The sequence below is a fragment of the Homarus americanus genome, unplaced genomic scaffold (genome assembly GCF_018991925.1).
Source record: "Homarus americanus isolate GMGI-L3 unplaced genomic scaffold, GMGI_Hamer_2.0 scaffold25827, whole genome shotgun sequence".
Classification (NCBI taxonomy): Eukaryota; Metazoa; Arthropoda; class Malacostraca; order Decapoda; family Nephropidae; genus Homarus; species Homarus americanus.
The window spans coordinates 6,518,312-6,534,891 of NW_024738300.1; the positions used below are offsets into that span (position 1 = coordinate 6,518,312).

A 16,580-nucleotide genomic window follows, 5' to 3' on the forward strand; every position below is an offset into this window, starting at 1 on the left:
TTTTGACCTACTCATATAATATACATTTAAAAAATACCATCAAACCTTTTGGCCTCAGACGTGTGATTAAAACCCCCTAGCATTTGCTTTATCTACATTACATCCTTCACTACACTAGGTGTGTGTGTGTGTGTATGTGTGAGCGTATTATGTGTGCGGGTAAGTTCTAGAGCACTTTCGATTTTGGTTCTAGTTTGTCACGTTTACTGTTCCCGAAATATTTGTGATTTTGCAATAATAATTCCAAGTATGTTCATAATTATTACCTGAGAACAAGGTCAGTACTGTTGCTGGTGGTGAGATCAAGGATCAGTGCCCGACAGGTGGTTGTGATGTCTCCCCACAGTCCCCGGAGGAAGAAGTCCTGGGCCAGCTGGTCCTGGGAGAACACCCACGCTTCTTCCACTACTAGGCCAGTCTCCACATTCATATGCACGTGTCTGAGTGACAAGTTAAAATAATGTGTCATCAGCCTTATGTTCTGGCACCTACAGCTACTTTTAATAAAAGTATAAAAATGGCCTAGTTGTGATGGCTTTTAACAACAGCGTGCTCGCCATTTACTAACTTGGAGTCTCTACTAAACGAAACGAAACTCGTACTGATTCCCTTCCTAGATGAAATTACCAGAAATGCGTGATATCTATTTCAACCTGGCTTAATTTTGATATCTTACAGAAAATGCACATACAGATACATATTGATCAGACCATCTGCGAGAACTTACGTGAAGCTTTGGCTGTCAGTAAGCAAGTAAAGCCCGGAATGCAATGGTACAGTAGATACTTCCACAACGGAACTGCGTAGGTTTGTAAGTTACATACTATGTATAGCCATCGTAATAAAGCTCTACGTTTATATATTAAAAGGATTAATGAAAAAAAAAACATTCACCTAATTATATTGGTGGATACATATGAGCGTGGTGTAGTGGTGAAGAGCACCAGGTGACAACCGGTGAGATGGTACTCCACAATCTGACCCACCATCACGCCCACATCCACGGCCACCTGCACCACGGGTCCATCCATAATCTGGCTGACTACGGGCGCAGAGCTCATCACTGTAGCAGCCAGCACCACTATATGATACCCTGGTGACATCACCATCTCCTAGAATGTGGGGAAATGGGGTTATAATGCATAGTTACTGTACTGTGATAAAGCAGACAACTTTTTTTATGGATCTTGTTGAATTGTTCCTTTGGGAAAAAACTTGGTAACTTTAAAAAAAAAAGTGTTGCCTTCTGTAAGGGCTGTAACGAGAGTGATGGTTTTCCGCTGCTCGTTTGTGGCCCCACTAGGGTGGTAGACGGAGGTTAGAAGGTCTCTGCTACCTCGTCGCACACCAGACACGATCCAGCCTTCACCACAGCTGCTACTATCGCCGCTGTTCGATTCCAACTCTGCTTGTGTACTCATCTGAGGATTCTGGGGCTCTTGGCCTGATTTCCCAGTCCTTCACTATTCGGCTGTCAACTCCGGTTACCTACTCCAGCTACTACGCAGCTGCCACGTGATCGCCCCTTCCTCCACGTCCTATCCACCGTCCGTGTCCTGGCATCTCTCCTGTGTGGCAAGACATCGCCCACCAACGCCGGCGCCAAATGAGGAAGCTGCCCTGGACCTTCCCCCTTAGAGCGGATCACCGCTTTACCAGAACATTCCGCCGTGCTGGTTAGGAGGAAGATTCATCTGCAGCCGTAGGAAATACCTGTTCTTTGTTGTATTTTTTGTTTTGTTTTAAGTCTTTGTTTGACTCCAGTGCTGTTTATTTAATATTTCTGTGAGTGGTGTCAGAGTGAAATTATTGTGATTATTTTCGTAGTAAAGAGATGTCAATCTCAAACAGTTGTTTGTTACCCCTTGGAAACCCATGGTTCTTGAGTTTCCTTTTTATAAGATCCTGATTAGGCTGGCACGGGATTTAAATCCTAAAGGCCAGGCCTTTTCACCTTCCATGACCCCTGAGTGACTAGTGTCACTTGTGGTACTAAATCTTATACGTGCATGGAAAGTTATGTTACTGATATAAAATGGGTGAAGATGGGTACCTCAGTGGTTGAAGTAGTCTAATGCAACAGGCCTTTAGATACAAAAGCATGACAGTAGAGAATAACACAATTAATAATATCTTATATTCTCTGAGGGAGGGAGATTTTACCGGAGGCTCCGGGTGAGTTACGGGGAACACAATATTCTGTCCAGCTTTATATAATGGTGACATTCGTTTGCGAAGCTTAATGGGATGTCATCACATTTAGTACCGTCGTCTCTCATCAAGTACAACGAGACATTCACCAAGCATTTCACTAATTAAATTATTTTACAGGGGCGACTAACATTCTTCGCGAGGCGTCATGAAAGGACATTGGGCGTAGATGACCAACTTTACTTATTACATGATTATGGAGCTTTATACGAGAGGAAAACTGTTAGTCGATGAAATAAAATAAAAATGTTTTATGGTGATGCTGGCTCACTCTTGAACTTTGCAACTTTCTTTTTTTCCCACGGGAATCTATGGAAAAGTCGGGAGATTATTATGTGCGATCTGTTCAAAAATATATATTCTTTTTTTGTACCCTCCTGATTGATTTCTCATGATTTTGAACATCGAGGATTTCGAAAAAAATATCTATTTCCCGCTCATTTTTAGGGAAAATGCTGCCTCTTGGACTTTGAAATCCAATACCGACAAATCTCTATTTATAGTTCAATTGACTTAAAATGGACATGTCACAGAATAATATCTCTTTACATATAAATAAATATTCAAAAGCCATTGCTTGAGTGCTATTTTTTTAATCAAAGGTGAAATATCATGAGTAAAATACAGTATACAATCAATGCAATATTAATCGTATGGCAAAGATAAGAAGGTTTTTTCAGTGTAGAGTAGTTTGACTTGTACTAATCTAGTTTTGTAGTGTGTAACTAGGAAGAATGCTTTGATGCAATTTATGCCTCTCCATCAAAGGCACTGAAACTTTGTAAAAAATAAAGATAGAAAAGGTGATTCAGGTGATAAAAGAAACAACTTGGAGGTACATCTTGACGAACTATTTGATATAGGAACAACTGATGCCATATAGGTGATAAGAAATAATAGATTGTTATCTGAAGGAAAGAAGGAAGATGACATATCCTTTTACCTGGACCAACGAAGAATAACACATGACAAGAACTATTAGAAGAAAGTACACACCAAATTGCCAGACTGTAACAGCACACTCAACATCTTCAGTTGGTCTCTGTAAATCCTGTGATGCTATTGATGATAATAATTTTAATTATCAACTAATTTCTGGAGCCAATTAATCAGATAGACCAACAAATGCAATTCTATTTCCAACAAAGATAATGGAATGTGAAAAAACTGCACTCTTACTGACAGTCTTATACTGTCTAACATTCAGTCTACTGTTATGGTTTCATATCGAATCACGGCTGGAAGAGGAGACCTCAATGATTTTGTTATCTCAACTTCCACAATGCGTCGCAAAAGGATGACAACTCGTCTTAAGCTTTATCACAAACATATGCAAGACTTGTGTGAATTCCCTCAATTCTGTGCACTGCACTGGGATGGCAAAGGAAGCCCTGGCAGTCCTCATATCTGGATCTCCACAGTACAACGAGGGGAAGTTACTTGGAATCCTTCCCGTCACCGACTCAACTGGTGTGTCACAAGCTGAGGTAACGGTTGATCTAACACTGTAGAACCTACCTGACCTGAAAGTGGCTTTGGTATATGACACTGTAAAGGCCTGGCCTGTAGGATATAAATCCCTTGCTAACCTAATCAGGATCTTATCAAATGAAAGTCAAGAACCACGGGTTTCCAAGGGGTAATAAACAACCGTTAAGAGAGGACAACTATTTACTAAAATATAATAAAAAAGTTTTAACTGTCTTCACTCACACAAATATTAAATAAACAGCACTGGAGTAAACACAATTATTTAAATAAAGCATCTATCTATCTATATCTATAGCTATATCTATATATATATATATATATATATATATATATATATATATATATATATATATATATATATATATATATATATATATATATGTGTGTGTGTAACATAGAAGTCTGTCTGTCTCTTTATTTATTTGTTTGTGTGTCCACAGGAGAATCTCGGAAACTACTTTACCGATCTGTAGTGATGATGGATGGTGTTATATATAGTGATGATGGATGGTGTTATATGTAGTGATGATGGATGGTGTTATATGTAGTGATGATGGATGGTGATGATGGATGGTGTTATATGTAGTGATGATGGATGGTGCTATATGTAGTGATGATGGATGGTGCTATATGTAGTGATGATGGATGGTGTTATATGTAGTGATGATGGATAGTGTTATATGTAGTGATGATGGGTGGTGTTATATGTAGTGATGATGGGTGGTGTTATATGTAGTGATGATGGATGGTGTTATATGTAGTGATGATGGATGGTGCTATATGTAGTGATGATGGATGGTGTTATATGTAGTGATGATGGATGGTGTTATATGTAGTGATGATGGATGGTGTTATATGTAGTGATGATGGATGGTGTTATATATAGTGATGATGGATGGTGTTATATGTAGTGATGATGGATGGTGTTATATGTAGTGATGATGGATGGTGTTATATGTAGTGATGATGGATGGTGCTATATGTAGTGATGATGGATGGTGCTATATGTAGTGATGATGGATGGTGTTATATGTAGTGATGATGGGTGGTGTTATATGTAGTGATGATGGATGGTGTTATATGTAGTGATGATGGATGGTGTTATATGTAGTGATGATGGATGGTGTTATATGTAGTGATGATGGATGGTGTTGTATGTAGTGATGATGGATGGTGTTATATGTAGTGATGATGGATGGTGCTATATGTAGTGATGATGGATGGTGCTATATGTAGTGATGATGGATGGTGCTATATGTAGTGATGATGGATGGTGCTATATGTAGTGATGATGGATGATGTTCTATGTAGTGATGATGGGTGGTGTTATATGTAGTGATGATGGGTGGTGTTATATGTAGTGATGATGGATGGTGTTATATGTAGTGATGATGGATGGTGCTATATGTAGTGATGATGCATGGTGTTATATGTAGTGATGATGGATGGTGTTATATGTAGTGATGATGGATGGTGCTATATGTAGTGATGATGGGTGGTGTTATATGTAGTGATGATGGATGGTGTTATATGTAGTGATGATGGATGGTGTTATGTAGTGATGATGGATGGTGCTATATGTAGTGATGATGGATGATGTTATATGTAGTGATGATGGGTGGTGTTATATGTAGTGATGATGGGTGGTGTTATATGTAGTGATGATGGATGGTGCTATATGTAGTGATGATGCATGGTGTTATATGTAGTGATGATGGATGGTGTTATATGTAGTGATGATGGATGGTGCTATATGTAGTGATGATGGATGGTGTTATATGTAGTGATGATGGATGATGTTATATGTAGTGATGATGGATGATGTTATATGTAGTGATGATGGATGGTGCTATATGTAGTAGGGTGTGTCATAGGAGGGAAGATCAGCTAAAACTAATGGCCCATCACTTTTTTGGTAGATTTTAGTGTATATAAACAGAAAATAATTTCAGTTTCAATATTTTGCAACCTTTTGCTTGGTAAATTTTAGCGTGAAATTTATCGAAAATCTAACGTACAGCTGCATTAGTGCATTACAATTAAATAGTGAACATTGCTTTCTGACTTCATTCTTTAACAACCCAACTAACAATATTTTTTTCTGTTTCAGATTCTGATGCATTTATAAGTTGATAATATTTGCGATGGCTGCTTGTGTCAGGACGAGGAACCAAAAATCCAGCCATCTCAGTCACTATCTTGGGTCTGGGAGAGAGCTCCTGAAGTCGGAGTTGCCTACATTGAGAGATGCTTTGAGATACGGTGTTTTAATCAGGCAAATCAGTGAAAAGAACCAAAGAACTTACACAAACAACGACATTGCCAGTGATATGACCAAAGCTGTCTTGGCACAGTACACTCTGGCTAACGCTCAGTTCAAGTCTCCAGTCATAACAAGTCAGAAGAAGATTAGTGAGAGACTGCTAGCCAGTTGGGAAAAGGCAAGAGATATCTCTCTTGGGAGAGGAAAACTTGCAGTTAAGGACAGCTTTGCCAAGCAACTGGACCAGTTATTTGACATAATTACTTGCAAGTGCCCAATTGTTCTCTGTCCTGAGTTTGGATGCGATCGTGACTGTAAATCCGAGGCCCACATCTCCTGTATTTGCAAGCGTGAACTGAAGATTCCTGTGATCGAACTGGCATTTGTCAAAGCACAGAGAGAGAAGACTGGCAGTATAGGGGCTCTCATGATTTCTAGCCAAGATATTCCGGAGTCCAAGAGACAGGAGGCTGCCACAGAGAGACAGAAGAGGAGAAGAGTTGCCGAGGAAAAGAGACTTGAGAAGGCCCAGGGTGAGGTAAAAAAGGCCGATGATTGGAGTCAAGCTGATTCAGAGTTTAATGACTTCCCCATGGCTGATCCGAGTGCTGACCAGGAGAATGGTGACTTTGTCCCTAACCCAGAAAATAATGATCCCAAACCTTCCAGGCATAAGATTCGAAATAGGAAAGATATCCTGAGCATAGCTCTGGCCAGCATGCGACACCACACTGGTCTCAGAGAAACTGCAGAGATAGCAACAGCTGCCTGGATTGACGGTGGTTTGATAACACCTGATGATGTTCACCTGGTGATAGATCATAACAAAGTAAGGAGAGCTCAGGAGAAACTTGTCAGTAACCTAGAAGAGGAGTTTGATAAGGGGATAAGAGAAAATGGAATCAATTGTTTGTTCTTTGATGGGAGAAGGGATGACACTAAAGTGTTCATGAAAGTTGGAGATTCTGACAAGTTGTTCCCTGCCATGGTGAAGGAGGAACACTACTCCTGCTGCAGTGAACCAGGAGGGAAGTATTTGTGGCATTTCACTCCAGAGAAAGATGACATCAGGAAACCAGCTGAGATAGTGGCAGATAACATTGTGAACTGGCTCAGAGAGAGGAACGTAGACCAGACCCTGCAGGCCATAAGGAGGGGACAGGGCCAACACGAACACAGGGTGGCAAGGGGGGGGTCATACAGTGGATAGAGCGGAAGATTGGGAGGAAGCTTGTCTGGATTGTTTGTGACCTCCACACCAACGAGTTGCCACTCAGACATCTGATCCAGGAGCTGGATGGCAAGACTCTCTTTCAAACAAAGATGGTCTGGAATTCCTGCAAGATGCTGCTGACTCTGCCACTGAGTTAGAACAACTGAGCTTGAAAAATCACAGTTGGCCCTCCACTCGTTGAGCTTGCACATACTGTCATTGACGACCTGAGTACTGACCAGTACTATGGTTACATGATTTGCAAAATATCAAAACTGGGGTCAAGTGCCTGATAGACTTGCTTACTCTGCAGATAGGTCCAGTCTCACATTCTAGGCTCAACTACCTCAGGTTCTGCAGAATTTGGGTCGCTCATCATAAACTGAAAGGGGAACCAGCTTCACAACCTGGAGACTTATTGTCCACCCATCAGAGTGTCTACTTGCCAAATTGGTTCAACACCAAGGTCAAGCTCACTGAGTTCTCCGAAGGTCCGAGGCATGTTTTCTTCCAGCTTGAGCTCCTGAGGAGTCAGCCAAGGAAGGTTGTTCAGATTGTGGAGCAGACTGTGAGGAGATATTCCTGGTATGCTCATCCTGAGGCAGTTCTGCAGACAATGCTCTGCAGTAAGGATGAGGAGGAGAGAAGAGTGGCAGTCAAAAAGATCTTGGATATGAGACTTATGAGAGGATCTGGGCATGACGAATCAGTTGGTGACGATTCCTTCAGGGTCAGGAAGACTCCTGAAGTCAATCTAGGTGCCAAGACCCTCACTGATCTCATAGATCTGGATAACATCCAGGCTGGCAGTGAGCCCTCTACCTGCAGCCTCACCAATGTTCAAGTCAGAGCTTTCCTCTGAACAACCCCATGCATGTCCCTGCCTGGCCCCTCGCACACCCAGAGTATAGGAGCTGCCAGCAAGTGAGCGAGGCCAGCAGTCACGTGTACAGCCAGGAGAGGAGGGAAGGCTACATCCGAGCTCAGGTGGTCAGTAGGGAGGTGATGAGTAGAAACAGAAGCAAGAAAGACATGTTCTCTATGGTGTGCAGCAACACCGGGTCGTAGTAGTAAAACCGGTTTTTGTATTTGATGATTTTGTTTTCTAAAGGAATATTAAATTTAATAAATGTGTCAAGATCATTCGTTTCACTATTCTGGATCATTTTCATCCTAAAAAATTAACCTGATACATTTACTTTACTTTAAATAAGCTATTTAGTGGTGTTGGTAAAAGGGTGGGAATACTGAATTTTCATAAGATTTCAAGTTAAAATTTACCTTACAAAAAATAAAAACTTTTCAAATCTGAAGATATCACATGATTCTGCACATAGAACTACATCATTAATACCATGGGCCGATTTTTCAAACTCAAAAAAAAAAATTCGCCTCCGTATGACACACCCTAATATGTAGTGATGTGCATGGTGCTATATGTAGTGATGATGGATGGTGCTATATGTAGTGATGATGGATGGTGTTATATGTAGTGATGATGGATGGTGTTATATTTAGTGATGATGGATGATGTTATATGTAGTGATGATGGGTGGTGTTATATGTAGTGATGACTAGACAGGGGTGGAACTTACATACACCGTTAATGAACTATTGATGGAAGAAGTTTTGGGGACTGAACAGTGAGACAATGTGGATCAGCCGCCCGGAGGGCGGCGATTCTGCTAGTAATCAATAAAACAAAGTACAGTTATTTCCTACGGCTGTAGATGAATCTTCCTTCTAACAAGCACTGTAGAATATTCTGGTAACCCTGTGATCCGCCCCTCATCAGGGTGAGGTCCGAGTGAAGCAGTCGGAAGAGGGGAGGTCCAGGGTAGCTTCCTCACTTGGCGCCGACGTTGGTGGGCGATGTCTTGCCACACAAAAGGGACGCCAGGGCACGGACGGTGGGTAGGGCATGGAGGAAGTGGCGATCACTTGGCAGCCGAGGCAGTAGCTGGACTAAGTGACCAGAGTTTGACAATCGAATAGTGAAGACACGGGAATGAGCACATGAGCCCCAGGAACCTCCGAGGAGTACACAACCAGAGAAGGAATAGGACAGCTGGGTGAAGAAACAGCTTTGGTGAAGGCTGGATCGTGTCTGGCCGGCGAAATGGGCAGCAGTGGCCCTCTCACCTCCATCCCCCCCTCCCGAGTGGGGCTGCGAACAAGCAAACGAGCGGCGGACAACCAACCTGCTCGATAGTCTTTACAGACGCAACAACAAGTAATTCTGGTATGTACAAGGGAGCAACCAAATTACTGGAAGGAAAGCTATCTTTATAAAGGTGTTCGACCAAGCTTGTCTACACCTTGTGTTGGAGGTTATTATAGGGGCTGTACAGTATGGAAGAAGCTGTTTGGTTCCAGATAATACTTGGTTTAAAGAGGTCAAAAGCTCGGAGATAAATGTAAACAAAGAACACCCGAACACATTAGAAGCAAAGATCTTGGCTTGAAGAGAAGAAACAGCAGGTCATCAGTTGGTGAATGACATTTTTCATAATAAGGATTCGACTGAGCCACCACGAGCAGGCTATCGTGGTGTGGCAGAGCTCTCCATCATCACTATTGGTGGCACTCCACTTCGAGAAATTCGTTGGAGTAAACCAGGGGCTATACACAAGGCTACGTGGATGGCAATAACTCTGCATGCCATGAAGATGTGTAAGTTTTCACAAGAGATTGGGTATGTCCCAGAGACACAGAATAAACTACACAGATTTAAAAATTTCTTGGCACTGTTTTACTCGGCACAGTGGATGCAAACCACGTGGGCATCCTATGTACAGGTCAATGACTTATAGCTAGTTCAAAATATGTTGTAATACCAAGAAGTAAACAAGAGTTTGTGGCTGAAGCTGTTCTGAAGAATATGGAAAATCGTGGTTGGTATTTAACTCAGGAATTTATCCCATTTACCCTGATCATCATTTAAACTGCTCATAACTGATAAACCAAACGACTTCAGAAGGCGAAAGCATATATTAAAAAAACCCAAAATGAATGGAGATACTACTCTTATTGACCATATTGGACGGGAGTCACATTTTATATTTGAAGCTTTCAATGTTGGTTTCAGTTGGCTCTCTCAACCCATACACACATTACACAGAGTATTTGGTAGTTGAACAATTTGTGAATACTGTTAAAGTGGTTAAAGACATATTAGCGAGAGGAATAACGATGATGAGCGATTTTGCCACAACAGTTGCAGAACAACGAACTCATTTTTTGCATAGGCTAAATAGTACTTGTAAATCTGTAAAAACTATAATTCACTCAATAAATGTTGGATCACACAATCCTATTTTAATGCCACATAGCATTAATTCAATATGATTGTGAATGGTCAATAAATAATGAATCTTTGTTTTGAATATATGTATTTAACTCTGCACGTGATAGAATTTGACACATATAATTTCCACAAGCATTAATAATAACTTTGACATTAGTAAAGTGTAAGGATAATAATTTATGCACATTTTCTAATAATATTCAGGGATATTATGTCTTTTTCAGTAGACTGAACTAAGAACAGTGAGAAATTTGCCGGTATTGGAATTCAGAGCTCATGAGGCAGCATTTCCCATCAATTCAAGATAAATATATGTCATTTTCGAAATCCCTATGTTCAAAACCATGGGAAATTAATCAGCAGGGTGCAAAAATAAGAAATTTTGTATTTCTAAACACACACACACACACACACACACATATATATATATATATATATATATATATATATATATATATATATATATATATATATATATATATATATATATGTATATATATATATATATATATATATATATATATATATATATATATATATATATATGCAAGCAAATCACTGTAGGTGCGCGTGATCTAGGTATATGCTGATAACCACAAGGAAAGAAGAAAACACGAAGTTCCCAAGCGCTTTCGTGTAATTCACATCTTCAGGGGTGAGTACACTGTACAGACTGTACTCACCCCTGAAGATGTGAATTACACGAAAGCGCTTGGGAACTTCGTGTTTTCTTCTTTCCTTGTGGTTATCGGCATATATATATAAATATATATATACATATATATATATATATATATATATATATATATATATATATATATATATATATATATATTGTATATATATATATATATATATATATATATATATATATATATATATATATATATATATATATATATATAATTTATTTATAAATATATATATATATATATATATAATTTATATATATATATAATTTATATATATATATAATTTATATATGTATATAAATTATATGCAAGTAAATCACTGTAGGTGTGAAAGAAGAAAATGTTTTTGTGTTGTTTCATACCAGGGTGAGTACAGTCTGTACTCACCCCTGAAGATGTGAATTACACGAAAGCGCTTGGGAACTTCGTGTTTTCTTCTTTCCTTGTGGTTATCAGCATAAACTAGAATTAAACAACACAAATACAGTGTTAGGACAGGCCAGGAATCCAATGCTCTGTTTGTTCATTTGAGGGATAACAAGCATTGCATTGACTGGGATAATGCCTCCTCAATATTACCATGTAATTCAATTGATAGTAGGAACATCATAGAATCTAGTCTTATTAAACATACCGAAGGAGGAGCAGGCGTGGAGAGTGGTTGTCTCCAAGGGGACTAGGGTCAGGCTTAGGAAAGCTGACCAGGGTGTGGAGTGCAGTAACCCTTACCAGGTGCTACAGGAAGCTGGAGAGGAAGAGAAGAGGCAGGACGGTATGGATCAAGGAGAGGAAAGGGCAGTTGTACAAACCCTGCCCACAGGTAAGGTCGTGGTAGTTGGTGACAGCCAGGTGAGGTTTATGGATAGGGCTTTTTGTGTGAGAGATAGGAAACGTATGACTAGGGTATGTTTTCCTGGGGCTGGGATAGGGCATGTAGCCGAGAGGTTAGACAGAGTTTTGTCAGGGGAGGGTACCAATCCAGTAGTGTATCTTAGTGTGGGAGGAAACGACATAGGTAAGGTTAGGAGTGAGGAATTTTTCAAGAGGTATAGGGAGGCGCTGGGGAAGATTAGAGATAGGGGAGGGATCCCGATTGTATGTGGTGTCTTGCCTAGAAGAGGGGTTGGTCGTGAATGGCTGTCCAGGGCAATTGCTATTAATTGCCGACTGGAAAAACATTGTGCAAACAATGGTTGGGCATTCATTGATGACTGGCAACGATTTTATGGCAACGACTACCTGTACTGTCGCGACGGAGTACACTTGTCTCGTGAGGGGTAAAGACGTTGTCTGCATCCCTGGAGCGTGAAATTGTCACTCCGAAGGGGGGGTTTCTGTAGAGAGGGGTCGGGGAAAATGGGAGCCAAAAACAAGCAGGTCCTGGGAAGTAGTGAAACAGAAGTAGATAACGCCATTGTTAGTAAAGAGAACATAGATATAATTGCAATAACGGAAACATGGATAAATTCAAACAGCAAGCATTTTTTAGCAGAATTTCATTTTCCAGGATATAACCTATTTAAATTTGACAGAGTAGGAAGGAGAGGTGGCGGTGTAGCAGTGTATATCAGGGTGTCATTAAAAAGCTGCAATAAATCAAACATTAAAGCAAATAGCGACAATGAAAGTATTTGGGTAGAGATTGGTGAGGGCAGTGAATCCGTAGTCATTGGTGTTATATATAGACCACCTAATTTGAGTAGGAACGATGGTAAATTGCTATGGGAGGAAATAAAGAAGGCATCTGATAGAAACAATGTATGTATTCTAGGCGATTTCAACTTTTCAGGCATAGATTGGAAAAATCAACTTAGCAATAATGAATCTGAAGATTTTCTAGAAGTAGTACAAGATAGTTTTTTATATCAATTCATAAACTCGCCCACTAGAGGAAATAATATCCTCGATTTAGTTCTCAGTAATAATGAAAATCTAGTAAAAGATGTTGGGATTGGAGACGAACTAGGAAACAGTGATCATAAAGCCATATATTTTAACATAATATGGGATGGTAGGAAGAAGGAAAATTCGGCCTTGATCCCGGATTTTAGGAAGGCTAATTACGGTAGCTTAAGGAGAGACCTAAGGGATGACCCTATGGTCAAAAGATTAACCCCCCCCCACACCTCCGGAAACTGTCAACTTAGGACGGGATAACCCCGAATTTAATTTAGCAGCTACTTATGGAAATCACTTATTGCGACAATCAATAATGCCCAAAAATAAACACATCCCTAAAAGAAAATTCAGATCGACACGAACCAACCAAAATGGATGAATAATAGACTTAGATCTTCTAGGGAAAAGAAAGAGTATATAGAAAAGTTAAGAAAAGGCGAAATCACTTACTTGGTTACTATCAGAACTCAACAAGACAGGTAAAACAGAAATTAGAAAGCAAAGAGAAATTATGAAATCAAGGTAGCAAACGAATCGAAAAATAACCCCAAAGCTTTTTATCAACTGTATAAATCAAAGGTTAGATAATAATAGGTCCCCTTTAAAACTACTTTACAGGAGAAATGACTGATGATGAAAGTAGAAATGTGGCACGTTAAATAGTCATTTTCGCTCCGTATTCACAAATGAAAACCAAGCACAGTTTCCAGAAGTTCATAAGGTATATAACGACAGTATAGAAAATATGTTGATGAATATCAATATTACTAGTAACGATGTGCTTAAAGTAATTAACAAACTGAAGCCTCATAAATCGCCTGGTCCAGACGAGGTATATGCTAGAATATTAAAAGAATGTAGAGATGAGTTGAGTAATCCATTCGCAGTTTTATTTAATAAGTCATTAGAATCGGGCCTAGTGCCAGAAGCTTGGAACTTGCAACGTAGTTCCGATTAAAAGGGTGATAAATCAATAGCATCAAATACTGGCCCCATTAGTCTCACGCCAATCATAGGCAAGTTGTTAGAGTCAATTATTGGGTACAAAATCAGAAGCCACCTTGGAATATCTAACTTAATTCATTCTTCTCAGCACGGGTTCACCCAGGGACGTTCTTGTCTCACAAATTTGCTTCGCTTTTTCTCAGAAGTATATGAAGCGGTAGATAATGATAAGTCATATGATATAATTTATTTAGATTTCAGTAAAGCATTCGATAGAGTCCCTCATGAGAGATTGATAAGGAAGGTAGAAGCACATGGAATAGGTGGATCAGTATTAAAATGGATTAGGTCATGGTTAACTGGTAGGAAACAAAGAGTCGGCATAAATGGATTAAAGTCAGACTGGGGTGCGGTCAAAAGCGGAGTTCCCAGGGATCTGTATTAGGCCCTCTGCTGTTTGTTATATTCATTAATGATCTTGATTTAGGCATAACTAGTAGGATTAGTATATTTGCAGATGATACCAAAATGGGGAGAGTGATAAATTCAGACAGTGACTTTGAACACCTTCAAAGTGATCTAGATACCTTACATGAGTGGTCAGTAGACTGGCAAATGAATTTTAATACTGATAAATGCAAGGTACTACAGATAGGGAAGACGAATACAAACGTTAAGTATAAACTAGGTAACACGGAAATAGAAAACTTAGTTTGTGAAAAAGATCTAGGTGTATTTTGTTACAAACGACTTGAAACCAGAAAAACAATGTATTAGCGTTCGCAACAAGGCAACAGGGACTTGGGTTCATATCTAGGTCTGTGAGTAACAGAACTGCTGACGTTATCTTGAAACTTTACCTAGCATTAGTGAGGCCACACATGGATTATGCGGTTCAGTTCTGGTGTCCTTATTATAGAATGGACAGATTCTTTGGAGAGAGTACAAAGAAGAATGACAAAAATGATCCATAATATTAGAAACCTTCCATGTGAAGAAAGACTGAAAAGCTTAGGTTTACATTCATTAGAGAGGCGTAGAGTTAGGGGAGATATGATAGAGGTGTACAAGTGGGTAAGTGGGATTAACAAGGGTAAATTGGAAGATGTTCTGAAGCTCAGTAATAACGAAATAACTAGAACAAATGGCTTTAAATTAGTAAATTCCGATTCAGAAAGGATATAGGCAAGCACTGGTTTGGTAATAGAGTTGTGGATATGTGGAATAGGCTACCGAGTGCTATAGTAGGATCGGGGACGCTAGGGAGCTTCAAGACGAAGTTGGATAGGCACATGGAAGTGCTGGGATGGGTGTGAAAGGGATCTGCCCTGTATGGGCCAGTCGGCCTCCTGCAGTATCCCACTTTCTTATGTTCTTATATATATATATATCTTGATAAAATCACACGGGAAAAGGGAAACAACGGAGCACCTTAGCTTTCGTCTTTATTCAAGGCATCTTCACGATGGTTACAAATCTTCTTAATTACAAAATTGTCCAGTTTGTACATGACAATTTTGTAATTAAGAAGATTTGTAACCAGGTGAGAAGGTTGGGTCACCTAATCCTCTGACCTGACCACCAACCGTTGTGTGCTATTTAATGATTAGTAGGGTCATTACCTAATACCTGACCATTGTGGACCTGGTCTCACCCTCCTCTGTATATATACACCTAGATCACGCGCACCTACAGTGATTTACTTGTATATACAGTATATATATATATATATATATATATATATATATATATATATATATATATATATATATATATATATATATATATATATATATATATATGTATATTGTAAAGGCATGGGAATTAGGGATAGAAATCCCTTACCAGACTAATCAGGTTCTTAATAAAGGAAAGTCAAGGATCATTTTTTTCTGAGGAATAGCAAACAACCGTTTGAGATTGACATCTCTTTACTATAAAAAATATTACACAAAACTCTGACACCACTCAACAAACATCAAATAATTACGGGAGTCAAACAATTAATGCAGTCAATAGTTAATGGAGTTAAACAATTAAGGGGAGCAAACAATTAATGGGAGTCAGCAATTAATGGAATCAAACAATTAATGGGAGTCAACAATTGATAGAATCGAACAATAAAGGGGAGTCAGCAATTAATGGGATCAAACAACCATAGAATCAAACAATGAACAGATATTTCCTAAGGCAGTGGCCCTGGGGGAAGGTTCTGGAACAAGGTGATCCACACTCAGGGTAGGGAAGCGTCCATTCAACTCCACACTGGAGAGACAGTGGCAGGAGAACACGGGGGCACAGACGGAATGAGATGAACTGCCGGTCGTGGTATGTGGTAGTGGTAGATGACCAGAGAATTGACAGTCTATAGGTGAAGGTCTGGGGACACAGCCCACGAGTCCCGAGCCTTTGATGAGATCACAGCCAGAATTTTGACGAACAGCTGGGTAGCTAGATAGTGACTGAATGGCGGCTGGGGTGAATCTGCCGGTGACACGGGTAGCATCGAACCTTCTCACCTCCGTTTCAAGGGGGTCCATCAAACGGGCATGTAAAGCG

At 39.7% G+C, this 16,580-nt stretch overlaps 1 protein-coding gene across 1 annotated transcript in view; it reads right to left on the minus strand.

Moving 5' to 3' along the window:
* The window catches only part of LOC121873805 (probable glutamate receptor), a 52,274-nt gene that overhangs the window by 29,473 nt on the left and 6,221 nt on the right, over positions 1-16,580 (minus strand). Inside the window, exons 2-3 of the mRNA XM_042377509.1 lie at positions 895-1,112; positions 267-440 (exon numbers count right to left, since the gene is read on the minus strand). Coding sequence (XP_042233443.1) covers positions 267-440; positions 895-1,109 — 389 coding nt within the window. The 5' untranslated portion in view covers positions 1,110-1,112. The remainder of the gene's footprint in view (positions 1-266; positions 441-894; positions 1,113-16,580) is intronic.